This window comes from Molossus molossus, unplaced genomic scaffold (assembly GCF_014108415.1).
Source record: "Molossus molossus isolate mMolMol1 unplaced genomic scaffold, mMolMol1.p scaffold_m16_p_10, whole genome shotgun sequence".
Classification (NCBI taxonomy): Eukaryota; Metazoa; Chordata; class Mammalia; order Chiroptera; family Molossidae; genus Molossus; species Molossus molossus.
In genome coordinates this window covers 22,482,786-22,509,957 of record NW_023425345.1, presented here as the reverse complement: position 1 = coordinate 22,509,957, position 27,172 = coordinate 22,482,786, and the positions used below count along the sequence as shown (strand labels likewise).

Sequence of the window (27,172 nt, the reverse complement as noted above, 5' to 3'; positions counted from 1 at the left end):
GTCTCTGCTGCATTCTTTTGCTAGTCATCCGGAAATTCATCCTGCACTCAGCGGTAAGAATTGCATAAGGCAGTAAAGAATAGGAGGTAGGGATCACTGGGGGCCATTTTTCAGGCTGCCCAGCACATATAATCTATAAAAAATATAAATATAGCCCGACCAGCGTGACTCAGTGGTTGAGTGTCGACCCATGCACCAAAAGGTTGCTGGTTTGATTCCTGGTCAGGGTACATGCCCGGGTTGTGAGCCTGATCCCCAGTGGGGTCATGCAGGAGGCGGCCAATCGATGTTCTCTCTCATCAATGTCTCTATCTTTTCCTCTCCCTTTCTCTCTCTCTAAAACCAATAAAGAAAAAAAAATAAAGTCACAAGAGCCTGATGACTCAAGAAAAGTGAATTAATATTTTAAAAATAGCCCTGGCTAGTTTGGCTCAGCGGTTAGAGCTTTGGCCTGCGGTCCAGAGAGACCTGGGTTCAGTTTCCACTAAGGGCACATGCCTCAGTTGCGGTCTGTTTTCAGCCCTGGTTGGTAGTGCGGGTGGCAGCCATTCGATGTGTCCCTTTCATGTCAGTGTTTCTCTCTCTCTCTTCCTCTCTCTCCTTCCCACTCTGTCTGAACAAAAAATGGAAAAATGTCCTCAGGTGAGGGAAAAAAAATATATATATATATATATATATATCACATAAATGTACCAAATTGATTAATTTATATTAACTATTATTATTTTTAAACAATCATACACATTTGCTAATAATTATGTAAATATAAACTTTCCTGAGTTTTTTCCATATTTTCAAATTACAGGATTTCTCTGTTTTTGTATGTTTGTGGGTAGAAAAGGAAGATGGAGAGTTCCTGTCTATTAATGAATTTCTAGTATTTGTCCTCTTTTGTTTGAGTGTAGCCAGTTTTATCATTTATTCAATTTTTTTTGCGTGGGTTCTCTTTCGGGAACCTTGACAGAATCCTGAACTTGGACCAAGCATTTCAATTCGCATGGTCAAGGGTGTGTGGGTGTAACTGCAACACCACCAGCGCCATCAGGAAATTGACACAAAGCAGACTGAGACAAAGCACCGATTATTGTAGACTTAAGTCACATATGTTTTACATGCACTGATTTTAATTTAGTCTTTGTGCTTAATCCCTTTGTTTCTGAAATAACGGTTGCTCACTTCCTCTGCCTCATTCCTTTCGTTCTGTTCCCCTCCTATCACTTCATTGCATTGGCTGGTTGTTGCCCTTGCTGAATTCTCAAACGACTCTTCTTTAGAACGTTATCCTCTACCTCTTTGCATCTGAGTCAGTTTTTGAATGTTTCTATCTTGAAATAGGAAGTTGCTATTTCAAGTCTCCATCTCAACTCAATTCAAATATCGAAATGTTGAGTTGTTATGTGCTGATCATTATGTCAGCCAGAGATGAGTAAAACTGAGCCTCTGCTATCAAGGAACTCTCAGTCTAATCCGAGATACAAATATGTAAAAGGCCCTGGTGGGTTTGGCTCACCGGTTGGAGTGTTGGCCTGAGGACCAGAGAGTCCCGGGTTCGGTTCCCGCTAGGGGCACGTACCAAAAAAAAAAAAAAAAATGTAAAAGAACGAGTAGAATACAGTTGATGACATACTTATAAAAACGGGTTGCTCAGTACAGGGGATGGTTAATTCTTCAGAAGCAAAGGGGACCAGGAAAGGTTTCTGGAGAGAGGCAGCACTAAGCTGGGGTTTTTTTTGTTTGTTTGTTTTTATCCTCACCCGAGGACATTTTTCCATTTTTTGTTCAGATAGAGTGGGAAGGAGAGAGAGAGAGAAACATCGAGGTGAAAGGGACACATCAAGTGGCCGCCGCCCTCACAACCAACCAGGGCCGGGGACAAACTGCAACCGAGGTACATGCCCTTAGCGGAAACCGAACCCGGGTCTCTCTGTACCGCAGGCTGACGCTCCAACCGCTGAGCCAAACCGACCAGGGCACTAAGCTGGGTTTTTATGTACATATACACATCTAGTTACCAGAGTTGGGGAAAGGATGTCACAGAAAGAAAGGAACAGAAAGTGTAATGTACAGAGGCATGCAGAACAGTGTGCTATAGCAGGTATGGGATACTGAGAAGTGGGAAGCTCTCCCTACCCAAGTTTTCTGAGGACATATTTGGCTGCCTCCTAAGTCCTGCACTGAGTCCATCTTTTAGGTTTGGCTGTCTCTACTTTGTTGCTTCATTCCTCTACACACGCTGCTCTCTCTTCCTCCTCCCCCTCCCCCACCTCATATAACCCTCCTCCCTTCCTTCCCTTCCTTTTATGGAAAATTTGTGTGTGTGTTTAGGCCCTGGGTTTAATTTAGTTGGATTGGACTAGAGTAATAATGTTTCTGTACATTTGCCCAGAGGCCTTCAGCTAATGGGTGTATTCTTTACAGGCCAATAAACAGAAGAATAAATCCAGTGTGCTGTCTTGTATCTCTACCCCCTTCTCTTCCTTTGCACTCTGCCCATCTTCCATTGCTTGGAGGCCCTTTTTGAAAACTAAAATGCTCCTAGGTAACTCAACATTAGGTTGCCTTCATCAAGTCACTTCTGTTCCTGCCAGTCATTTCCATGGAGGACTTTCCTGTTGCCCGAGTATGTTCTCTACCCATAAGAGATCCAGCCTGTGTCTGATGGGAATTCTGCTGCCCAGGGAGCTCTTTCCCAGTGTCAGGGAGAACCTTGGAGAGTTACAGGCTCACATCTGTGGATGACAGTTACTTATTTTGCACCATTGATGCAGATTTCAACTCCATGGGATTCAATGATAAACTGATAATATAATAGAACAGAGGCTGACAGACTTACCTTGGGCTCTAAAACAAACAGGCAGCTGCCCTAGTTGCCATGAAGGAAAAAAAATGAACCAAACTACTTTAAAACAAACTGCATTCCTGCATGTCGATGAAGTCTAAGAATAGATGGTGGTTTCTGCCCTTCCACCAGGTCTTGCCGTGCCTCCTCTCCTTTTCTTCCCGCCTGCCTTTTCCCTGCCTTGCTCTAAACATTCTGTTCCATTTTTACTGCCCTAACTTCAGCCTCCCTCCCAGGACCCCAGGAGAGCGCCCCCTCCTAGTGCCTGGGGAGGCTTTCCTGCACTAGTCTCCAGCTAGGCCAGCACATTGAGGTCATTGCTCTCCCTGCCAAATGATTGGCCTTCGTTCAGTTTCTCCATCTGTCTGGGCCTCATGGAAAACATGACTGTTGCTCTAGGCTCTTTATTATATGTCCTGCCTTACGTCTGCTTTGCATCTGCTTTTTTGTTTTCCCCTGATCCCCACCCCCTGTCTTTTTCCCCCCTGACTCTCCTCAGACTAGAATCACATCTGTTTTCCAGCCTCTGCACCCTCAATGCAGAGCAGATGGAAGAAGAACAAGTTCTGGGCCAAGCAGTTCAGGAAAGAGCTGAGTTTGTACACAGATTTGTTCTAGGGACTCAGCAGAATCCATGTATCTCAAAAGTGGAACACTTGTAGTTTCCTCAAAAGAACCAGAGGTGCTACTCACTTCTTTCTTATTATGTCCATTGCTCTCCCTTCCTTCTAACTAGACAGCTAGTTAGCTTTCTTTTTTCCTCCTGCCTCCCTTCCTTCCTTCATCATGTACCCTCCTTTCTTCTAGTCTGTAATTTATTAATACTATCTGCTTCATGTCCACCTGTATTCTTCCCTAAGTTATTCCAGCAGGGAGACACACAATGTAGACTACAGGAGCTAACAAATGCTTTGACTTCTGCATTTCTAGTGCACCTAAGGTCAAATACTCCTCACATTTGAGTTTCTATCATTCAAGTTAATTCTCTCCAAAGTGGAGATATTTTAATGGTCTAACCACTCGGGTTTCTATGAATAAGAGCAAATACAAAGCCTTTAAAACTCCTGGATCTGAGAAAGTGTTATCAACGTATTACATGATTGGAGGCGAAGTGCTGGTGGAAAGTTAGTCAAGCAGAATAAACATAAACTTGGCTCTCAGTTTTCTTTGGGCTTCTGATGGCATTTTGTCTTTCATATTTCAGAAACCAAGATTCTTAGTATAAACTTAAACACAGCCAAAAGACGGAACACAGCTGGCATCTCCTCTCACCGAGCGCCTCCACATTTCAAAACGGGTTAGAAGGGACTGTGTTCCTCAACGTGTTCAAGCCCTAAGACAGCCAGCCCTCCTCTTGGACAAAATTTACATGGTTTCTGTTTTTGCTTGGATATGGGAATACATGGGATTTCTGGGGGGAAGAAAACAACAACAACAAGAGTCTGAACGTGTGGGTCAAAAGGAGGCAAAGAGAGAAGATAAGCACAGGGATACAAAGGAATTTGTTGATGTTGAAGAGATGAATGTCCCAAAAGAACAAAAGTGAGAAAGGAAGATGTAAAAATGATGCAAACATGGAAGTCAGAGATAGGAACAGAGTCTGGTGATGTGCACTAAAATATTCCAAGGATGAGACAGAATTAATTAGGTAAGAAGGAACCCCAGGGAAGGGGGTGGGGGGTGCTGGGGTTAGATTGCGACAGGGAAAACAGGCTCATGGAAGAAAGGCATACATGAGCTGGGGCCAACCCTTCCAGGGAGCAGCAGTGTCTCACCAATGTGGTCATAACCTTTGGAATGAGGGTGTGAGGGGTTGCAGATCCCCATCCCCCTTCTCATTTCAGCCCCGTTGCACTCCTTTAGCCTGGCTCTCTCTCTCACTCTCTCTTGCTCTCTCTCTCTTGCTCTCCCTCATCTCATTGTTTCAGGAGGCCAAATCTGAAGTCCTTCCCAGGGAGTGGCCCTGTTCATCTTATTCTCCAGCCAAAGCAGGAATAGCGTGAGAAGGAGACACAGTCAGCAGCCAAAGGACTCGGTGGAAAGAGCAGAGGACCATAGACAGTGAGTTGTTTGCTTGTATAAAACCCTAAATAAACAGAGGGAGAGAGAGCGTGTGTGTGTGTGTGTGTGTGTGTGCATACATGCGTGTATGTGTGTATACATTGAAGGGCTGGACGAGGGCAATCGGGAATGTCACTGAATTTGAAATTGAGCAGACATCCCAATTATCCACAAAATCCAAATGAAAGGAGACATCAAGATGAGAAGATGATATAAACAAGCCACGGATATCAAGAGAAGATGATCAGACCCTAGGGGTGAAAGGGACCACCAGGCAGAGGCAAACATGGGCCATTTAGAATATGAAATTTCCTCTGACTTCGTAGAAAAGAATAATGAGAGTGAGAATAATGGTAAGTGATCAAAGACTAGACTTGAAATTGAGAAATAAATGTCAAGTGAAAGATAAGAAGAGAGAAAGGGTTTGAGTCCTACAAAGGACCAGGAAAGCTCCTGGGAAGACAATGAAACAGGGGCCACAAACATCCTTTCCTGGAACTGAAATGCTCACGTGTCCCTGAGCATCGCAACCTCTGCTCTCCCCATCGTCCTCGTTAGATATGCTGCTCTCGGGACCCAAGGTGCTGCTGTTTCTCACTGTACTCATCATTTCCTCCGGTGAGTCCCTGTTTTTATTCTTTCCCTCTAAAATGCTAGCTCCTCAGCTATACATGTGCCTGGAGGTGTGTGTCCGAGAGTGGAAGGAACTTGAAGGGGAATTGGGAGAGAGATTTGCTCTTGGGTTCTAGAATTGCTATGAAAGGGAAAGATTTTGTGTTAAAGAAAAAAGGGCAGAGATGTGGAAAGAGATGACCTCAGACTTAGGAAAAGGTATCCTGTGAGTTATGAAACTAAGAAGAAATGAAGATACAAACAAATGCATGTAAATCAAAAGAGGGTCACACACATAAACACACAAGTAAGCAAATACCATAGGAGAACGAAGCTGATATGCAAATGCATACACAAACATGTAGAGACCACCTAATAAGCAACTAGACCACATTTAAACCCTGCAGAAAAACAGTCACACATAACTCACACCAGTAACAGCATACACACAAATATATTCACTTGCTCACCAGAAATATGGGCCAAATCTATACACAAAAGAAAAATGATCTTCACAGATTTCACAGAAGCTAGCTAGAAGATTGGTTATAGAAAATAAACCATGGATTTCAAAAGAAAAACTCTATTTATTTTCCTCATTCTGCTAGATCCAGACTGTTAGAAAAATAATTGCTTTGCTTGTTCAGTCGTGTGGCCAGTGGGATAGCTGTCGGGGTAGAAGGATACAGGCCACATTAGAACGGCTGCTGCCTCTCTCTTGGAACCGAACTCCTTTCCTTCTGGTTGGGAATGAGGGCCACAGGGCATCGCAGAGTAGGGTTTGTGCCCAGGAATTTGTTGTGTTGCTCGAGTGTTTCCACGTTTGTGTGTAGCATCAATGATCTGAGTCATTTTGTATCGAACCACAGAAAAAGAAAACACAGAAAGATAAAGTACAACTATATCCCTGCCATTTTCTGGTTCATTTTATAAAAGGTTTCTGGGGTATAGAGCCAGAGTTACTCACAGTCCTTTTCTCCTTCCTTTGGTACAGACTGGACACCTGTAGGGGTCAGTGGTCAAGGAGAAGGTAGGTGAACCTTTGATCTGGGCTCTCTTGAAGTTCTCATCAGGGTAATGTAAATGAATGGCTGGAGTTAAAGAGTCGGTAATACAACAGAGATGCATTGCCAAGGTGTGGGAGACAGGATCTAATTCACCAGTTCCTACAATCCTATTATCCCATTCATAAAACCTTCTTATCTTATATTTTAATCTACTGAAATACCTTTCCCAAGACCTCCTCTATGCCCATCTCTTGCTTCTCCTGTTCTCTGTACATCTCTTATCTCGCTCAAAAAATGCCCACTAATCCTAACAGAAACCTTTTCTTATCCATGTAACGGTGGAGAAGCTAAAGTGCAAAGACAGAAGGAAAAGTCATCTCAGTACAGCAGCAAAGTTGTGGCACAACTGGGCAGAAACAAAAGTTTTGGCTTCTAAAGGACCACTTCCTTCTGCTAGTGAAAGAAACTCCAATCAACAGCTCCACTCTGCCTCCAGACATTCAACATAGTTATAATGTATCTCTTACTATTCCCAGTCCTTGTGAGCACAGCAGTATGTAATCCATTAACGGGTATAAAATCAAATTAGTGGGCCACAAAGTGGCTTTTTTTTTTTTTAATCCTCACTGGAGGATATTTTTCCATTTATCTTCAGAGTGGGAGGGGGAAGGAGAGAGAAAAAGAGAGAGAGAAACATCACTGTGAAAGGGACACACTGACTGGTTGCCTCCCACACGACCCCAGCCAGGGCTGGGCACCAAATCTCAACTGAGGTACATGCCCTTGACCGGAATCGAACCCTCCACTCTTTGGTCCATGGTCTCACATTCCAACCACTGAGCCAAACGGGCCAGGGCTCAACTGGCCTTTTTTAAAGAATTAGGATAGACTAAAATAAAAATAGAGTACATGTGAGTCTGTTGAGAAAGTATTATTTTTCCATTTGTTTCAGTTTTCTGTGTGCACTGGGGCATGATATAATTTCTTATACCATGTGAGTTCTGGAGCCGAAGATAAAAATCCAGAAATAAACACTTTTCTTCTCTGTTGTGAGGTCTGAATCCCCAAATTTCTGAACCTAGAGTAGATTTCAGTGCTAGCAAAACTAAAAATCTGAATTCATTTATCTGGGCTGGTTAAGGTCCGTTCCTGTTTTATGATTTTGTGATGCTTTTCTATCAGAAATATTTTAAGATGAAAATGTCTCCTTAAAATTTCTTTTCAAGAGAACATAAATTCTAGATAAGTATGTATATGGTGGTAGCTCATGGGAAAGGCAGGTAAACTGAAGAATATAGAAAAAGTGGGTAAACTGAGGAATATGCCGAAAAGCTGTACTCGGCCCTGAAATCCTGAGACAGCTGGCTTACCCGCTCAACCCCCTTCTCCTCGGCTTCTCTTCTGTTTCTGTGAGTGGCTGGACTGGAATGTGGATAGAGAGAAAGGGAAACAGGGCCAGACGGCGCTCCACCCCAGAGGCTCCACACCCCTCTTAGTCTCCGGAGTGATTTAGATCAGTGGTTTTGTTTTGTTTTGTTTTTTTAATATCCTGTGGGTTCCTTGTATCAAATGTTCTGAAAGAAGAGAGTTTATACTGAGATTTAAAGATACAAATGCTCTATTGTCAGATCCGATGATTTTTCTATCTGGAATTTTTTTTTTTTAAATAATGAGGTAAGCAGTAAGCAGGGGACATTCCTTCATAATGTTTTATTTGTGTTTTGCCTCTACAACAATGATCCATAACTTGGATGTGCTTTGTGAAAATGCTATGCTCACCAAATTCAAATTTGACATTAGACTTTAAGTTAAAAAAAAAAAGTAGAACCAAACTACGTATGTGATTTTGCTGACCCCTAGTGGTAAAATAGATTATGACTGTAAGTTTTCTACAAGGAAGGAGCTTTCTAGATGGAATATTTGCTATCCAGATATTAACACTGCTTTGCTTTTTAAAGTCAAAACAAAGTAATTCTAGAAAGTGCTATTATTTATGGTTTTAGATATAGTTTTCTTAATTTATCCCAATAGATTTCACCTTAAGACCTGGACTATTTTTATTCCTTCTCCTCCTGCCTTTACTTTCCAATGATCAACTGCAAGGCGTTGTCTACTAACAGGCATTTCTCCTCTCCTCCTCCCTTCACCTGGCTTCTCCCTGAGCATCACAAAATTACCTACATCACCTTTTGTGCACCCTCTTGTATATCAGCATATTAGCAGACCGATATCCAAGAACATCAAAATTATAAATACCCAAATCAGTGTTTTTGGTAAAGATCATTTTTATTTTGAGTAAGTACTGAAAAAAGGTCATCAATTCATCATATTTATTAACAAGTTCTATAACCTTGGGTAAATTATTTATTCTTCTGATGCTCAGTTTTATCGTCTATAAAAATGGGGACTTAAACAGTTCCTGGCACGTAGTTAAATCAAATTAGTATCATCTGTTAGGACAATAAAATAATGTAAGTTATTCCTGCAGTCTAATGCTTAATCAAAGTCTAACTGAGAAAGTGGAAGATTATCTGATGGGTAGTTTTATTCATTCTCCTAGATAATACAGGTACAGGAAAGAGGATATTCTAGGCTAAGGAATACATGGGTATATTCATGGAAGTAGGAAAGTGTAACATTTGTTTGGGTTACAGGGGAAAGGACTTAGGTTGGGACGCAAACAAAAACAGTTGTGGAATACCTACTGTGTTGGCCACCGTGCTAGACAATTCCACTTTCTGGGAGTACAGCGGTGGGAGGGGTAAAGAGAATGCTCAGAAAATGTTTTTTTATTTCTTATTTAGCTGATGTGACTCCAGAAACATTCACAGAAGATCCTAGTAAGCTGCCCTTTCTGTTTATTTCTTTGCTTTCATACTGGGGACAAAAGGATTGATGATGATACCTGTACAAAAAAATAATGAAGACTAGAAAAGAGCTTGGTGGGCGCTCTGAGCTCATGCAGACCTCTGTTGTATATCTTAGATGCCACCGATCTGTGAACATGCCCAAACTTTTTCTCTCCTCCATTTCCTTCTGTGAGAGTCCTTTACATTTGCCCCAGAGTCTACATTCTTTCACCTCAGTCTTTCTTGCCTCCTTTTATTTATTTATTTTTTTTAAAGAAAAAATATCCTGCCCTGGCCGGTTTGGCTCAGCGGTTAGAGCATCGGCCTGCGGTCCTGAGAGACCTGGGTTCAGTTCCGGCTAAGGGCACGTATCTCAGCAGCAGTTTGTCCCCGGCCCTGGTTGGTTGTACGGGTGGCAGCCACTCGATGTGTCCCTTTCACATCGATGTTTCTCTCTCTCTCTCTGTCCCCCCCCCCCCACACTCTACCTGAACAAAAAAATGGAAAAATGTCCTCGGGTGAGGATAAAAAAAAAGAAAAAAGAAAAAAAGAAAAAATATCCTTCCATGTTTATTTTTTTAAAATATTTTCATTGATTTTTTTAGAGAAGAGAGAGAGAGAGAGAGAGACATCGATGTGAGATATATTGATCAGCTGCCTCCTGCATGCCCCCTACTGAGAATTGAGCCCACAACCCCAGCATGTGCCCTGAGTGGGAATCAAACTGGGAACTCTTCGTCCATGGGTTGACGCTCAACCCACTGAGCCACACCAGCTGGGCTCTTGCCTCTTTTTAGATCATCATCCCTTATCCTGTTTACCTTTCTACTTTTCCTACTTGCACTTTTCATTCTCTGTATTGTTATCTTTGCAGATCTGGTAAATGAACCCTCTACAGATGAAACAGGTAAGTTTTACTATAGTTCTTAAAAAGTGGCATGATTCTCATTAATATTCACAATATTTATTCCAGCTCTTGAATTGATCCTATATTTTTATCTCTGGAAAAGGCATAGAGGGCTTGTGGGCATGTTGTTCAGTGACAGTGGAATAAAAAGAGAGGCCCTAGTTCTCTAAAAAGAGGAAACAAAGTGGATTAATAGCTAAACTAAGGCACGAATGATAATGACTTCAATTAACTCTATTTCATTGGACATAATACACAAACCCAACCATAGCCTTTACCTTGCCCTAATATCTCCATTCTCCTTTTTCTAACTCTGCCTTCTCCTTGGACAATGCAAAGCCCTCCTCACACCTGCTGTTTTGTGCCTTTTCAGTTCTGGCTGATATCGTGCCTTCCACAGATGACCAGGGTGAGTTCAGATCTGGGATCCCAGGGCCACTGGGGCCATTCGGGTCTTTCCCCAGAGCCCATTATGGAAGGCATTACAGCTGGTGAAGGGTCTTAAATATATGAGGTTACAGTTTATGTAGCACTTTCTTACAACAGTTCAATTTAATGACACTTTTGATCCCCTAACAAGCAGAACTGTGCTAAGTATTTGATGCACAAAACACCAACAGCTGATCTTTCAAAGTTTCTAAGACTAGACATGTAGAACAAAATATATAAACAAAGAAATGTATGGGGAGATAAAGAAAAACTTTCTAGAAGTAATGGTCAAACTGAATCTTGAAAGAAGAACTGAAGCAAGCCAGGCAGTTCTGGAGAGGATACGCATTCCAGCCAAAGGGAAGAGCTTGGCATACAGGGAGAGATGAGGTTTTTTTTCATGATTAGGGTCAAAACCAGAAGGCATAAATGGTAGGATGTAAGAAAAGGAGATAGAAACTAGACTATTTTTAACAAATATTTCCTCAAAACCTGCTACTTAGGTACCAGGGATATAAAGGTGAACGAAACTAATCTTCTACTAGATACTTTTTGTATAATAGACAAGAGAGACAAGTGGACAGATCAAAGAGAGTACTTGACGATATTCAGTATTGGGGCTTAGGAAAGGCTTTTCTGGAAAGCACATTGTCTACGATGCTTCTTGAGAGACAAGCAGAAGTGAATCAAGTGAATCGAAGGGGGAGAGCTTTAAGGTAAAGAAAAGAATGTGGACAAAGGCTTAGAATGGAAATAAAAATCAACCAGAGTATAGTTTATGCAAAGGAAGGTTCAAATTAGATCTGTGAATTGAAAAACCAATGAGGATGACCTTGCAGTAGTCCCAATGAAAAATAGTGGCCTGAACTAAGGTAAAGGCAGTGAGAATTGAATGTGAGCTATAAGGAGGAGACTGTTGTGATGATGTTCAGCTTTTTATCAGGTAGATGGTGACCATAGGGTGGATGGTCCTACCATTCACTAAAGAACAATTTGAATTGATGAAGGGGAAAATAATTAAGTCAGTTTGAGATCCATTGGATTGGAAAAATCCATGAACTCTTTCATAATATGGCAGCCAGATTTATAGGTCTGGAGCTTAGAAGAGATCGGTGCTAGAAGTATACATGTGAGAATTCTTAGCATATAAACATGCACCTGGAACCATGGAATAGATGAGGACACCTAACACACTCTCTACAGTATCTTATTACCAACTCTTCAATCTCAGTTTTTACTGTGAACGCCCATAGTTAATCTATTCCTTCAGGATTCATCTTGCTCCTTAATTTGTTCTCCATTCTACAAACTCGGCCCACATTTAACCAGCCCCCACGTTAGATTTGGCTATGCTATGACCCTTGCTATCCTTGATTGAATATATTTTATGAAAGAACACATGATTTATGGGGAAGAAAATTTTTTTTCTGAAGAAGAGCCTCTACAGCACAAAAATCTTTTCTCTTTTTAGCTCTAGGGTGGAGCTTTTCTAAGCATGTGGCTCTTAGCCTGTGTCCCTACTAAATTTGTTTATTGTCAACAACACAAAGATACTCTCGTTATAAGTATTGTAACTCCCTAGAAGAGAAAGACAAAATTTTATCTTCTGTTCTAACTTCTAAATCTCTTCAGTTGTGTGAATCAAAACAAACCATTATGTTTTTTTTTAAAAGAGTTGCTAAAGAATCATTAACTCATTTGTTTCCTATCTACATGGGTGCCCCACATGGGGCTCAAGTGAGGTAACCTGACAGTTACAGAGGTAGTGACTTCTAGAACTAATAATAACTGAATAACATTTCTGCCTTCCAGCATCGCCCAATGATAAAAATGCCGCCACGGGTATGATTGCTTTTCCTAAGCTTTTTTCTTCCGGAGGATTCCTTACCTCCTTGGTCTTTGGAGGGTACATCTTCTCATTTAATTCCAATTCTTTCTCAAAGAATATCTTTAGTATCCTTTATTCTTCCTCCTCCAGCCCTACCTCTGCCTTTATATATGAGCTTCTGTTCTAAAAGTCATGGTCGAAAGATTGAACCACTAGTGCACAATCCCCAAAGAATCCTTTGGAGTTTATTTGTTCAGGGGGTTGGGAACTGATGGCAAGGACTCACTATTACTATAGACATCATGACTAAAAGTGCTTCCTCTAATGTACTGATAATTCTGTTATGCAGTTAGGGTTAAAAACGATTGGAGCAGAAAAATAGTTACCCATCTTAGAACTTCCATTCTTCATAATGGGGTTATCAGCATTTTGGTTTGATATTTCACCTGGATAACCCTAGGAGGACTTTTTCCTAGAAGAGCCCTCAGAGGTTACTTTAGTCACTTCTACTTCCAGGTGGGGAAGCACCTAAATTTCATTTTAGTCTATTTCCTATGACTCTGCTTTGGTGAGCAGAAAGGAGGTGCCCCAAATTACAATGATCTTCTGTACAGACTACAGTACTTTGTATGTTTTTTCCACTTTATCTCTCCTCCATCCCTTTAATCCTTTGTCTATATCTCTTGTGTCTGTTATGCCTCTCCCTGTTTTGTTGTGTTGGGCTTCTTCAGAGTGCCGGGATGAGAAATTTGCTTGCACAAGACTCTACTCTGTGCATCGGCCAGTCAAGCAATGCGTCCATCAGTTATGCTTTACCAGGTAAGGGATCCCAGAATGCCCAGAGATCATCTTCCATGATAGTATTTTCATATGAGCAACTATTTAATGAACACCCGCTACAGAATTTCAGTCTTCGGAGGGGCAGAAGATTTTAGCGTAATCATCCTAGCTATTCCTGAAGGCACCAGGTAGAACCTGGACTCTGGATTGAGGTACACAGAGAAAAGGCTAAATAACAAATCCAGATGCTAGAGGGCACATAAAGGTGAGGGCCGGAAGAAGGACAGTCATGAGGGAAACACAGGTTGAAGTTATTGTCTCATAGAAAAAGGCTGAAATGAAAGATTTAAGACTGAAGGTAGAAAATAGTGGGGCTGGCCAGTTTGGCTCAGCGGTTGGAGCGTCGGCCTGTGGACCAGAGTCCCGGGTTCGGTTCCCACTAGGGGCACATACTCCCCTCCCCCCCCAAAAAAAATTTGATTAAAAAAGAAAATAGTGGAGAAGTGTTAATATTAAGCCTGATTCTAAGTGAAGTATGCAAAGTATCACTGGGAAGAGTAATTAATACCATTTTCTAAAATACTTAAGGAAATTCAGATAAGGAAGAATGGGAAATACAGGAGTTGAAGAGGCATCTTAGGCCTGGGCTACTTCTTCCTCTCAATGCTTTTTCTATCTCCTTCCTTAACCATGACATTGGGACTATGGCAGTTTACGACGAATGTACATCATCAACAATGAGATTTGCTCCCGTCTCGTCTGTAAAGAACATGAAGCTATGAAAGGTAAGATGATGTCTGTGTTTTTAGTGGGGAAAGGGACAGTTATGAGAGGTAAATAAGGATACAATGCTAATGGATCTAAGGTCTGGCTTTGGAGGAGGGCTTTAGGCTACCCGCTTAACTTCCATCAGTCCCTGCTCCACCAAGTTACCCCAAATAAGTAATCTAAGTAGAACAGCATGCTTAATACATAAACATAACCCTACAAAAGATCTCTTTCCAACTAGATTGTAACTCCCGATATCTCCTGGATATAGACGGAGTTTTCTGGAGCTCTGGCTGCTTTGAAGATCATTCACTGGGGTTCTAGGTAAAAAGGCCAAGTCAGCCATTGCGAACAATAGACCCTACTAGTCTACAGCCATGTTTGTAACTCTACAACAAAACAAAAACCAAAAACGATTACTTTGGAGACAGTAATGTTTGGACAGGGCCTATAATGAAATTAGAAATAGACTGGACATTTAGAAACTGGCTGCATTGTAAACAGTCCACCTCTTCCAAGCACCCTTCGCATTGCTCCTTGTGAAATTTCCGAGGTAGAGGAAGGTAGAAAGACTTTATAAAAACAATTAAAAGAGTTGAAAGTGGATGAACATGTGTGATGGGAACAAAGATATTTCTCACCTTCCCCATTGCCAGCCCCCAAAGGTAGCTGTGGTTGGTGAAGGCACCACAGACAAGCCACTTCTGACTCAGCAGCCCGCCTAGAGCTGAGTACCTGAGTAAGATCTGTACTTAACTTCGCAGAAGGAAACTAGCTGGTTGTCCTCATTGTCTCTGTGCAAGCCACCTGCAAGGGAAGCACCTTGAGATTGAGGTTGAGTATTTGGGACTGTAGGCACTTTCAAGTGTCTCCGGGGACTTAGTCAAGTTAGCTATTTGCACATAGTAAACACTTAAGTATATGTTGGGTGATTGAACCTCATTTTTTGCTCTTCAATAAGTCCATGATTAGAAAAAGTGGGAGCTAAGTGTATAAAGGAAACTAACATTTAGTGACTGTCTATGCCAGGTACTTTGCATATATCATTTCATTTTAATACTTACAACTAAACTGTTGAGGCAGGTATTTTAATGCTTATTTTATAGAAAAGGATAGTGAAGTTAAGAAACTTTCTAGTAAGTTTCTAGTGGTAAACAGTAAGTGGCAGACCTATTTCTCCTCAACCTTTTCACTCCACCAACTGTAGTCTTCTCTTTCCTTTAAAACATGGGCCTTTGCCTGGCCAGTGTGGCTCAGTGGTTGAGTGTCAACCCATGCACCAAGAGGTCACTGGTTCAATTCCCTGTCAGGGCATAGGTTGTGGGCCTGATCCCCAGTGTGGGGCATGCAGGAGGCAGCTGATCGATATCTCTATCTCTATCTCTCTCCCTCTCCCTCTCCCTTTCTCTCTAATATTAATAAAAAAAAATTAAAAAACAGGCCCTTGTAATCTTCTCATATTCTCATCCCATCATGCTCTGCTTCTCTTCTAGATGAGCTTTGCCGGCAGATGGCTGGTCTGCCCCCAAGGCGACTTCGACGCTCAAACTACTTCAGACTTCCTCCCTGTGAAAATGTAAATTTGCAGAGACTCAGTGGTCTGTGATCATCATGGAAAAGGAAAAAAGAAAAAAAATGTGTGGGTGGGATGAAGAGAATGCTCTAGGAAGAGGGAACTCCTTGTCTAGCCATTGTCAGCTAACCCATTCACAGTAGTACTTCTTAGACCAAACCCTTTACAATGGTCAGCTTTTGCCCCTACTGCCTGATTTTTTCATCCAGACAGAAACATTTATCTCATTTTCGGTACTTACAATACAAAGTCTATATTATTGCATGGTTTTACTGCTTCCCAATATCATTGACATAGTAGACAAATGATGACCTGGTGGCTTATATACAAATATTCTTACATACAATTTCAAGGGAAAATAATCTTAAGGTTAATAATATTTACTATTGAATCTGTCTGAGCTAGATCTTAGGGTGGAAGAAACTATTAATCTCTATTTTGGCTAGCTATAGAACTTCATTTACTTTCTTTTCAAGAGTTTCCTAGATTGACTCCCCCTTTGTCTATGAAATTATAGTCCTTTTACTCTTATTTTAACTTTTGCTGATTGTCCTAACATTTGCCTAGCAGGTTTTCTTTATGAAAAAGATCATGATAATTTTTGTAGCCCTAGAAAATTCTCCAGAGCCAAGAGTTATACAATCCTACTAACAATATATAAAGACCCATAATGTTGTCTTCTGCTAAGCTCAGAGGCTGAGGTTAAAGGGAGAGAAGTATTGCAGCCAGTGTGGCTCAGTGGTTGAGGGTCAACCCATGCACCAAGAGGCAGCCAGTACGATTCCCGGGCAGGGCACGTGCCCAGGTTGTGGGCCCGAACCCCAGGGCAGGGGTGGGGCATGCAGGAGGTGGCCGGTCGACGTTCTCTCTCATTGATGTTTCTATCTCTCTCTCCTTCTCTCTAACATCAATAAAGGGGGGGGGGGAGTATGCCAGGTAGAACTTGGACCCATGATTCCCTATTCAACTTTTGATGTGGCTGTCCAGTCGGCAAGTAGGACTTGAAAGTAAGTCTCATTTTCTTACTCATTTATGATAGTATTGGGGTTAGTCCACCTCCGCAGGTTCATTAGACAGCTGATGTCAAACCATATCACTGGTCTGAGTTTCTGTGAGTTGTTGCTACTTCTTCCATTCTCACCACTTACCAAAATCTGTAAGGCTTACTATACAAATAGGTTTTGGAAGAGCCTGATTTGGGGCCTAAGAAGGGCATTCATACCTGAATTTTAACAGGCATAAAGTGTACCTAACAGTTTATAGAAAAGAACAGAAGAAGTATAGCATTTAGACAACCCATATTCTTATCCTGGTCTAGCAGTAACCAGGTAACCTCAGATAAGCCATGTTTCCTCCTTAGGCCCTGGTTTAATTTCCCCATCTTTAACATTAGAAGGTTGAATTTACATTAGTTCTAGGTTTCTTTTAATTCTCTGATTTTCAAGTTTCCCATGAAGTCTGGCAGCCTGGAGATGCAGTCTAACACACAACAAACATGTCTGCTTTAGAAGGGGGGAAATGGCCTAAGGTTAGTGGATAACAGTGCACAATATAATAGAACAAAATCCCACTATAAGTGACAAATTATATATTATGGACATTCCATCTAAATAACTCAGTAACCTTCTTAAGTAGGAACTAGGGGACTTTGAGACAACCAGTGACATTTGACAGAATACCACTTGGTAGGTAGTGAATTTCTTTCATATTGCTGAGAAAATTACCTAACTGGGAATTGGATTCTTGCTGTTAAGAAACAATTTAATTTAATGAGATTTGCACAACTGATTAAAGAAAAACAAAACATGTAATCTCTGCTCCACAGCCTCTAGAAGTAAATGTACTCCTATATAGACAGACACATTAAATGCATGTTGTAGCCACCACAGAGAAATCTCATAGGCAGAGTTCCCAAGAATCATATCAAAATGTCTTCATGAACTTGACCCTCCTACTGCATATTGAACGAGAGGTAGCATTCCCACCAGAAAGCACCTCAATCCCAGTATTGTGTATATTGCAAATTAAACATTTTAAAAGAATTTTTTTTCCAATTTTCTTCTCAGAAGAGAGAAATGTTGTGTCTCGTTATTTCTTTTAATATTTTATGTTCAAAAAGAAAACCTGAGTTCATGCTTTTATTCCACATTGAAAACTAAATAACAATCTTGTTCAAATTTCTCTACTCTACTCTTTTCCATTGTATCTCTCTTCACTCCATAACTTTTCCACTGGTTCTCCAACACTCCAAATATATTTACTCTCCTCCAGGTGTGGCCCTTCCTCAGTTCACCAGAAAATTATTTTTCTTTTCTGTCCCCTTCAGGACCAACTGTCTTGCAAGGTGAAGTTTCATGCTTTATTTTCACTTCTCTTTTGCATGATCACATTCCTGTATTTTGTCATTTTTTCATTGTTCTTATGTTCTCTACCTGTTTCACTCTTCTTGATATGTAAACCAACATGTCTAACTCGCTTCCCCAGCGTTTCTTCCCTCATCCTTATACAGCCTTATTTCCCCTTACATCTTTTCCCTGAGAATGGTCCCAAAGCTTCCGAGGAATTGTTTTTAGTCCCGGTTCTTCCCCTCTGTACTCTCTTCCCCGTGGGCAGAATTCCAGTCACCTCCTTTTTTGTTGTTTCTTTTTTATTTCCCTTGACCCAGTGCAGGTCCCTGATGTTCTAGATTTTTCTAACTTGTTCCTCCCATGAAAAGACTTGAACACTTTTATTCTTTTTTTTTTTATCCTCACCCGAGGACATTTTTCCATTTTTTGTACAGATAGAGTGGGAGGGAGAGAGAGAGAGAGAAACATCGACGTGAAAGGGACACATCGAGTGGCTGCCACCCGCACGACCAACCAGGGCCGGGGACAAACTGCAACCGAGGTACATGCCCTCAGCGGGAACCGAACCCAGGTCTCTCCGGACTGCAGGCCGATGCTCTAACCGCTGAGCCAAACCGGCCAGGGCTACACCACTTTTATTCTTTAAGGTATTAATATTATCCTTTTCCTGGTGAATGCAAATGACAATCTTCTTACACAAGGAACTTATATTTTGATAAAAAAAAAAAAAGAACCACTTGAACCAAAACAATGGATCTATAATTTAGAATTAAAAGATTTGGTTAAAAGTTAGGCCACTTTTGAGACTGAATGCCTTCATGATACCTTGATGAAATACCAGGCTTATCTGCCTACCCGTAAGGTTCACCCTTATTTTCTCTTCTAGAATTGAGTTGCTCCTGCTCTGAGCCTAACTTTTTTTATATTTCACACTTATGATTGAAGCAAGTTCTCCTTTCTCCTTGAATGAACAAGTTCTGGAAATTCAAGCGTGCTCTGTACTCTCTAAATATAGTTCCATGCACACTTTCTCTGAGTATTCTTTTGACTTACAGGCAGATGGTGCAAACCCCAGCTGGTCTCCCCACTTCTGGACCTTACTAATGATGACATCAAGCAGTATATGTTGCTAGCCACACGCTCCGCCCTCCTCTGCTTCAGGGAGCTATGGCAAAAGTTGAATGTTTAACCAAACACTTTACACCGGCCGGGAGGTGCAAGCAACTTGCACTGTCTAAATTTCTCCCGTCCTTCTGAACTGATGCAGCTGTAACACAGTGAAGAAAGAAATCTGAGAAGAAACAGAAAAGAAGATAGAACAGCACTAAACATGAGGGACAAGGAGATGGGGAAGTGTGACAGGTTGCCATCAGGGCAGGGGAAGTAGCAGGCTAGAAGTGGGAATTCCCAGATCTGTATGGGAGAAGGGAATTTGGAAAGAGTGACGAAGAGACCCTGAGTGACCTGGATCCTTACGGAGAAGAAGGGGTGAACATCAGGAGCACAGCCCAAGACAGGCAGGACTGTCCTTACAGTTAGTTCTGGCAACTCAGAGGGGCAAAGATTTGGTTAAAAATATAACACTCCAACAAAAATTGAAATCCTTGTATCTTTTAGCATTTTCACCAACCAAACATCAGCGAAAGTGACTTGATGAGTTTCTCTTTGATAGAGAAACAGGTGGCCTCAGTTTTGGTTTTTTTTTTTTTCTTTTTCTTTTCTAAAACCCGGTCAAGCAAAGCCAGAAACATCAGTCAAACAACTTCTGGGTAGAAACTAAGTTGGAAAAAGCAAATGTTTATATAAATAGAGGTGTAAAGCTCATATCTTCCTGTTGACAAATCAAGCTTCAATTCACTTCAAAGCCTCAAAATGTTTTAAAATAGCTGATAATGACTTTTTTTCTTTTAATTTGTCCAATCACTTTCAGGAAGGTTCTAGTATTTTCCTAACCCAGGGATTCTGCAGTTTTTTCCCCCTCTGTCTCTCGTGTTTTTCTCTTTCCTTTGTTTTGTGTGTTTATTTACCCATACACTTAAACTGTGTAACTTCATGGAGTATTTTATTAGATTTACAAAACAATCTATAGAGATTGAATTCAGAATGATCTCATAAATTTGTGTGAGATTTACCTCCTCCCCTAATCCCCTAATAAAAGGTAATAGATGAACTTCGAGCAAGTACATGGAAGTATTACCATGGAAAACAAGCTGTATTGCATTTAAGGGAATGGTGGCCATTGAGGTACCAACTGTGTCATTATATACTGTTTCCTAACATGTTCTGTTCCAAATGGTCAAACTCAGGAGTTACAATGAAGGGTGAATTAGAAACGCACAGAAAAATATTGCTTCCATTTGTATAAAAGTACATCCATATATGTATCCATCCATTCTTGAAAATGGATGAACCCTGACTGGTTTGGCTCAGCAGTTAGAGAGTCGGCCCAAGGACCGAAGGGTCATGGGTTTGATTCTTGGTCAAGGGCACATATCTAGGCTGCAGGTTCGATCCCCAACCCCAGCAGGGTCATGCGGGAGGCAACCAATCAATGTGTCTGTCACATTCTCTCTCTCTGTCTCACCCTCCCTCGCTTCCACTTTATCTTAAAAAAAAAAAAAAAAAATCAATGGAAAAATATGCTTGGGTGAGGATTAACCAAAAAAGAAAAGAAAGAAAATGGATGAGATTTGGGGGAGAAGGAAAATAAAGTAATATTAATACAAATAAGTTTATGAAATGTGTAACACTAACATCAAAATCAATAGGTGTTGAAAACAAAAATTACTCCAAAAATGTTTATATAAAATCATGAATGACAGCTGTTTAATTGGTTTAGAAAAATCAATTTCTTTGTTGCAAAGTAATGTCTAACTTCATAAAGTTAAACAACCATTTTTTGTTTGTTTGTTTGTTTTGGTTAATACTTACCTGAAGGAAGAGAAAGAGAGAGAGAGAGAAACATCGATGTCAGTTGGTTGCCTCCCACACAACCCTGACTGGGCCGAGAATTGGATTTGCAACCCAGGTAAGTGCCCTTGACCTGGAATCAAACCCGTGAGCCTTTGGTCCACAGGCAGATGCTCTAACTACTGAGCCAACCTGTCCAGGGAACAACTATGCTCTTTTATGTTGCCATTATCTTAGAGAAATTAAGATAGAAAAATCTGACATAGTGCAATGATTGATTCATAAATTATGAATCTAACTCATAATTAAATTACAATTCATAAGAATCACTATATATTCTAATGACATAGACTAGGAATAATTTCTGTCTTGCCATATAGAACAGAAAATATTAGCCCAGCCGGTGTAGCTCGCTCAGTGGTTGGGCATCGACCCATTCACCAAGAGGTCGCTGGTTTGAATCCTGGTCAGGACACATGCCCAGGTTGTGGGCCAAATCCCCAGTGGGGAGAATGCATGAGGCAGCCAATTGATGTTCTGTCTCATCAATGTTTCTATCTCTCTTTCCCTCTCTCTTCCTCTTTCTAAAATCAAGGGAAAAAAAAACCAACCACTATCGATATAAAAAATATATATATTATATAATTTATATACAGAACATCTAGACCTCAAATCAACATAGTCCTAGTTATAATGAAATGTATACTTATATCATCCTGTTCATCCTAACATAAAAGAATTGGTGCCCTGGCTGGGTAGCTCAGTTGGTTTGAGCATCTTTCCAGTATGCCAAAGCTGTGGTTCAATCCCTGGTCAGGGCATGTACAAGAATCAACCAATGAATGTATAAATAAACGGAAAAACAAATCCATCTCTCTCTCTTAAATTTGAAAAGAATTTGTTTGTTTCAGGGCCAGTCCTATCACGAATTATGTTATATTAAGTGAAGAACTTCTCACCTATAAATTGCTGGCAACACATCTTTGGTTCTGAATTAATAAGATCAGGTTTTCAAAGGTTTCACAACTGTAATATTATATATTTAATAAAACTATAGGACATTTTTTCTGCTTAGGCTGATTGGTTTCTTCCTAACTGTTCTTGAGTAGGTTGACTCTTCTATTCTTTCCCTTATAACAAAAGGAGGTGAGTCTTACTGGTTAACCAGTGAGTATGTAGGTTTGGAAACCTGCAACAGAGGGACAATACCATGCATACTAGTTTCTCTATAGTTCAAGGTTTCTCATTCAAATTTAATTTTTTTTCAGCATCCAAAAATGTTTTTAATAACAGGGAAAGATCTGGGTTTAGTTTCTGTAGGTATGGCTGGCCTGTGGGCCTCTGGCATGCCCCAAACTTGTGGCCCTTGGAGGGCAGATAGGGTTCAATCCCTTGCAGACTTTGAATTAATCAGGATTTTTTTTTAATTGAGATGAAATTCACATAATATAAATTAACCATTTTAAAGAGTATAATTCAGTGACCTTTAAAATACACATTGTTGCCTGACCGGTGTGGCTCAGTGGTTGAATGTCGACCCATGCACTAAGAGGTCATCAGTTCAATTCCCAGTCAGGGCACATGCCCAGGCTGTGGGCCAAATCCCCAGTGGGAGGCATGCAGGAGGCAGCCAATCAATGTTCTCTCATCAATGTTTCTATTTCTCTCTCCCTCTCCCTTGCTCTCTCTCTAAAATCAATAAAGAAAAATAAATAAATAAATAAATAAAAATAAAAGATTATCTGTATGAGGTAGAAATTAATTACAGAGCATATCCAGGATAATTGTGTCAACAGGAAAAACTTTGATTTTATTTCTTCTACGCTGTAGCCATACCTCCTCTAAGGAGGCTGGGGATGAATGTCTAAAGTTACCAGGTTGCATGGGAGACAGAACCGTGCTGAATAAATTAACCAAAGTGCTGAGTGTACTACTGAATGGGGTTAGTGGTGTTTTCGTCAAATTGTGATGAGGTAGTTGACTGTTCCTGTCTGTCTCTGCTAACAAAGCTAAGAGATCCTCCTTGATACTTTTAGCCAAGTTATGGGTGGATGGGGAGCAGGGGAAGATGTGGGTGGACATCAAGGGAAAGGAGGAGGAAACCCCACTTAATTATGTACTAAAGAATTCAGAGAGTGCCCTGGCCGGTTTGGCTCAGCGGTTAGAGCATCCACCTGCGGTCCGGAGAGACCCGGGTTCCGTTCCTGCTAAGGGCACGTACCTCGGTTGCAGTTTGTCCCCGGCCCTGGTTGGTCATGCGGGTGGCAACCACTTGATGTGTCCCTTTTACGTCGATGTTTCCCTCTCTCTCTCTCTTCAGCTCTCTCCCTCCCACTCTATCTGTGCAAAAAATGGAAAAATGTCCTCGGGTGAGGATTAAAAAAAAAAAAAAAGAATTCAGAGCTGCTGATAGTCATGCACTTAACCATGGAGGCTCATTCTGAGAAATGTCTTGTTAGGTGATTTCATAGCTTGTACAGCATGTTACTACACAAAACAATGTGGAATTAAATCAAGCACAAGAGAAAATTATATAATTAAGAGACTGGAGATTGTATGAGGCTGCTGCCGGTGTAAAATGACTCACATTTTATTACTAATCAGAAAAACAAACTTTTTGTTTGTTTTATTGATTTCAGAGCAAGGAAAGGAGGGAGAAAGAGAGAGAAACATCGATCATTTGCTCCTGCATGCACCCCGGCCAGGGATCAAACTGGAATCCTGGGTATGTGCCCTGACTGGGAATCGAACCTAAAACCTTTTGGTGTACCAGAAGACACTCCAACCAACAGCCACACTGGCCAGGGCACGGCAAACTTTTTTTTATAGTAAATACATAATTGTTTATCGTTACCAAGAAAACCAAGGAGGAGGAATTTGCCACTGTGATGCCAGGACTTGCTACAGCAGGGGGCAATCTGATTCCAGCAACTGTCAGAGACCATTAGACAGAAATATCACGTGAGAACTTCAAAACTACTCACTCACATTTTATTACTAATCAGAAAACTTTGAACCATGGGAAGAGATAACTTGGTGATGACAGTTTATGTTTGTGAAATGTCCGGTCTTCTAAATATATCAGCTGTTGTAAGATAAAACTTTATAAAAACAGTTGTTCTTTATAGAGTATTTTCCATGCATTAGGCAACATGTTGAGTCGCTTGTATGCATTACTTTTTTTTGTTAATATGTTTCTATTGATTTTTTAGAGAGAAAGGAAGGGAGAGAGATAGAAACATCAGTGTGAAAGAGAAACATTGATCAGCTGCCTCCGGCATGCCCCCCATAGGGGATCAAGCCCCAAAACCCAGCATGTGCCCTGACCAGGAATCAACCAGGACCTCTTAGTCCATGGGACCACGCTCAGTCCACTGAGCCACACCAGCCGGGCTGTTTGCATTACTTTTAACAGTCTTATAAGATCATTGTCTTAACTATCTGAGCCTCAGTGCCTGAAAATTAGGATAATAATCCAGCCCAGCCAGTGTGGCTCAATGGTTGAGCATTGACCCATGCACCAAGAGGTCTCCAGTTTAATTCTCGGTCAGGGCACATGCCCAGGTTGTGGACCAAATCCCCACATGTAGGGGGTGGCTAATCGATGTTCCCTCTCATGGATGTTTCTTTCTCTCCCTTCCTCTCTCTCTAAAAAATCAATTAAAAAAAGAAAAAAATTCTAAAAAGTTATACATTCTTTGAGAAAATTAAGCCCCAGCCGGTTTGGATCAGCTGTTAGAGTGTCAGCCCACGGACCAGAGAGTCCCGGGTTCGGTTCCCGCTAAGGGCATGTACCTCGGTTGCAGTTTGTCCCCCGCCCCAGTTGGGGTCGTGTGGGTGGCAGCCAGTCGATGTGTCTCTCTCACATCAATGTTTCTCTCTCCCTCTCTCCCTCCTGCTCTATCTGAAGGTACATGTAAAAATGTCCTTGGGTGAGGATAAAAAAAAAAATTTTTTTAAGTAATAATAATCCATACCTGTTGAACTTAAATGAGATAATATATGCAACGTGCTTAGCATAGAACCTGGAATAAAGTAAGTGTACAATAAAGGTTAGCTGTTAGTACCATTTTGTTCACATTTTACATGTGGGAAAAAAATAAAACATAGAGTATTAGGCAACACACTCAAAGACAGTCTGGCAGAGATAGAATTCAAGTCTTAATGTGCTTGATTACAAAACCAAATTTTTCCCACTATGCTCTGCTATATCTTGTATGTGCATGATCAATGAAGCTTCTTTAGTTAATTTTCCCATCAAAAATAACTCTCTTTCTTTAGCCCTTTGCCCAGCCCTAGGCTTTTGATGAATGCTTGTTTAGTCGCTCTCTTAACCTCAGTAAGTCCTAGGCAGCTGCACAGCAGAAGTTGAGTAATTCCTGTATATGTTTAAAGGCCTGTCCCTCAACTTCTTCATACCCCAGAGAAATAAAGTGATGTGGCTGGCAGTAAACTGAGAAAAACAAAAATCAGGAAAAGCAGAAGTTGAAGCACTCCAAAAATCAGACTTTCGCCCACGCAGACCCTTTTTTGGGGCTCTTTCAAAAACAACAAGGTATCATATTGAACAATCTACCTGGTGTGCAAAAATAGTGGCCTGGGGAATCAATGTCCTAACACCTTGGCTTTCAGACACAGGGGGGGTCTGGACTCACATATTGGCCACAATGAGACCTCACTGGTGCTTCCAGTGGTGAAGATTAACAGCGGTGAAGTCCAGATGTCCAAGACTTACCTCAGCCACCAGACGCACAATTTCTAAGTCAGGTTATTTTTGTTAAAAATAAACTAACCAGGTTGTCCTGGGGTTTTCCAAGAGAAGTAGGTAAGGGGAGAGGGTACTTAGTGAGAAAAGCTAACTTTTAAAAATAGCTGAATGAAACCCCACAACATTGTTTTTGGTAATCTCACTAACTTCAAATTCCCAGGAATGCAAAATGCTATTGTAATTATAAAAGATATATTTATTTCTCTTTCCTTTAAAAGAAGAAAAGTGACCAGGGAATACAGTTTTTGGAGAAATAAAAGTTATTTTCTTATGCTGGACAATTAATACCTCTTCAAATAACCTTTTTTACAGCCCTTATTCAAGCTATTTAAGTCTCAATTTTGTTAGAAAGTTTTCTTTATGACGCTTGTATGAAATATGAACAACATTTCAATTTTATCTGTCGTCATTATTTTGTTATGAACCATCACTCCAACTAGACTGTGCTACTCATGGTTGCTAAAACATAGAAAACACATCCCGACAGTCCTGCCCTGGCCCCTGTTGTCTCTGTCACCTGGAAAGAAGCTTTATCAAGCATGTTCCACATACTCCAGATACTGTGCTTTCACATTCACACATAGTAGCTGAGCAAATCCTCAAAGTGACTTTATGAGGAAAGAATCCAAGTCTCTCTGTCTTCAAAGTCTACCCTCCAAGAATTCTCTGCTCTATACTTTTTTTTTTTTCTTGATTGATTTTAGAGAGAGGGAGGGTAAGGGAGAGGGAGAGAGAAACAGAAACATCAATGAGAGAGAATATCAACTGGCTGCCTCCTTCACGCCCCCTAGTGGAGATTGAGCCTGCAACCTCAGCATGTGTCCTGACCAGGAATTAAACGGGTGACCTTTTGGTGCATGGGTTGATGCTCAGCCACTGAGCCACACCAGATGGGCATGTTTATCCTGGTTTTGACTTACTTCCTGATATATTGCCATGTACTTTTTAAAAAATTGTTCTAAACTTTTCTTTAAAAAAAAAATGCCTAGCTGGTGTGGCTCAGTGGATTGAGCATTATCCCATGGACTGAGAGGCCCTGGTTCAATTCCCAGTCAGGGCACATACAAGAATCAACCAATGAATGCATAAAGAAGTGGAACAACAAATTGATGTTTCTCTCTCTCTCTCCCTTTCTTTCTCTAAAAATTCAATAAATAAAATTTTTTTTCAAAGTAAGGCTGTGCCCTGGCCATTTTGGCTCAGCAGTTAGAGCATTGGCCTGTGGACCAAAGAGTCCTGGGTTTGATTCTGGCCAAGGGCACATACTTCGGTTGCAGTTTATTACCAACCCGTTTGGGTTCATGTGGTGGCAATCAATCGATATGTCTCTCTCACATCAATGTTTCTCTCTCTCTCTCTCTCTCTCTCTCCCCCTCCCTCCCACTCTGTCTGAAAATAAATGTAAAAATATCCTCAGGTGAGGATTAAAAAAAATAAAGTAAGACTGCCAGGTTGGCCTGAGCTATGGGAAGAATGAGGTAGTGAAGATGGCA

General features: G+C 41.0%; 1 protein-coding gene across 6 annotated transcripts; it reads left to right on the top strand.

Moving 5' to 3' along the window:
* Nucleotides 1-4,727: 4,727 nt before the first annotated feature.
* MFAP5 (microfibril associated protein 5) lies at nt 4,728-16,424 on the top strand. Of its 6 annotated transcripts, XM_036252146.1 has the most exons (10): nt 4,728-4,900; nt 5,459-5,518; nt 6,507-6,542; nt 9,324-9,359; nt 10,243-10,275; nt 10,649-10,684; nt 12,517-12,546; nt 13,264-13,351; nt 14,024-14,097; nt 15,574-16,424. In XM_036252146.1, exons 2-10 carry the CDS (start codon nt 5,461-5,463, stop codon nt 15,684-15,686), a joined length of 504 nt encoding a protein of 167 aa, XP_036108039.1. In that variant the 5' UTR covers nt 4,728-4,900; nt 5,459-5,460; the 3' UTR covers nt 15,687-16,424. The 6 variants fall into 6 exon arrangements, with proteins under 6 accessions (XP_036108039.1, XP_036108042.1, XP_036108041.1 ...); XM_036252149.1 differs by lacking the exon at nt 9,324-9,359; XM_036252148.1 differs by lacking the exon at nt 10,649-10,684.
* The last annotated feature ends 10,748 nt before the right edge of the window (nt 16,425-27,172 follow it).

Excerpts from the sequence above, each read along its gene's own strand:
- MFAP5 (XM_036252146.1), top strand. The coding sequence starts at position 5,461 with ATGCTGCTCTCGGGACCCAAGGTGCTGCTGTTTCTCACTGTACTCATC. Across the intron at positions 10,276-10,648 it reads ACCCTCTACAGATGAAACAG|TTCTGGCTGATATCGTGCCT; the intron begins GTAAGTTTTACT and ends GTGCCTTTTCAG. Across the intron at positions 10,685-12,516 it reads GCCTTCCACAGATGACCAGG|CATCGCCCAATGATAAAAAT; the intron begins GTGAGTTCAGAT and ends TCTGCCTTCCAG.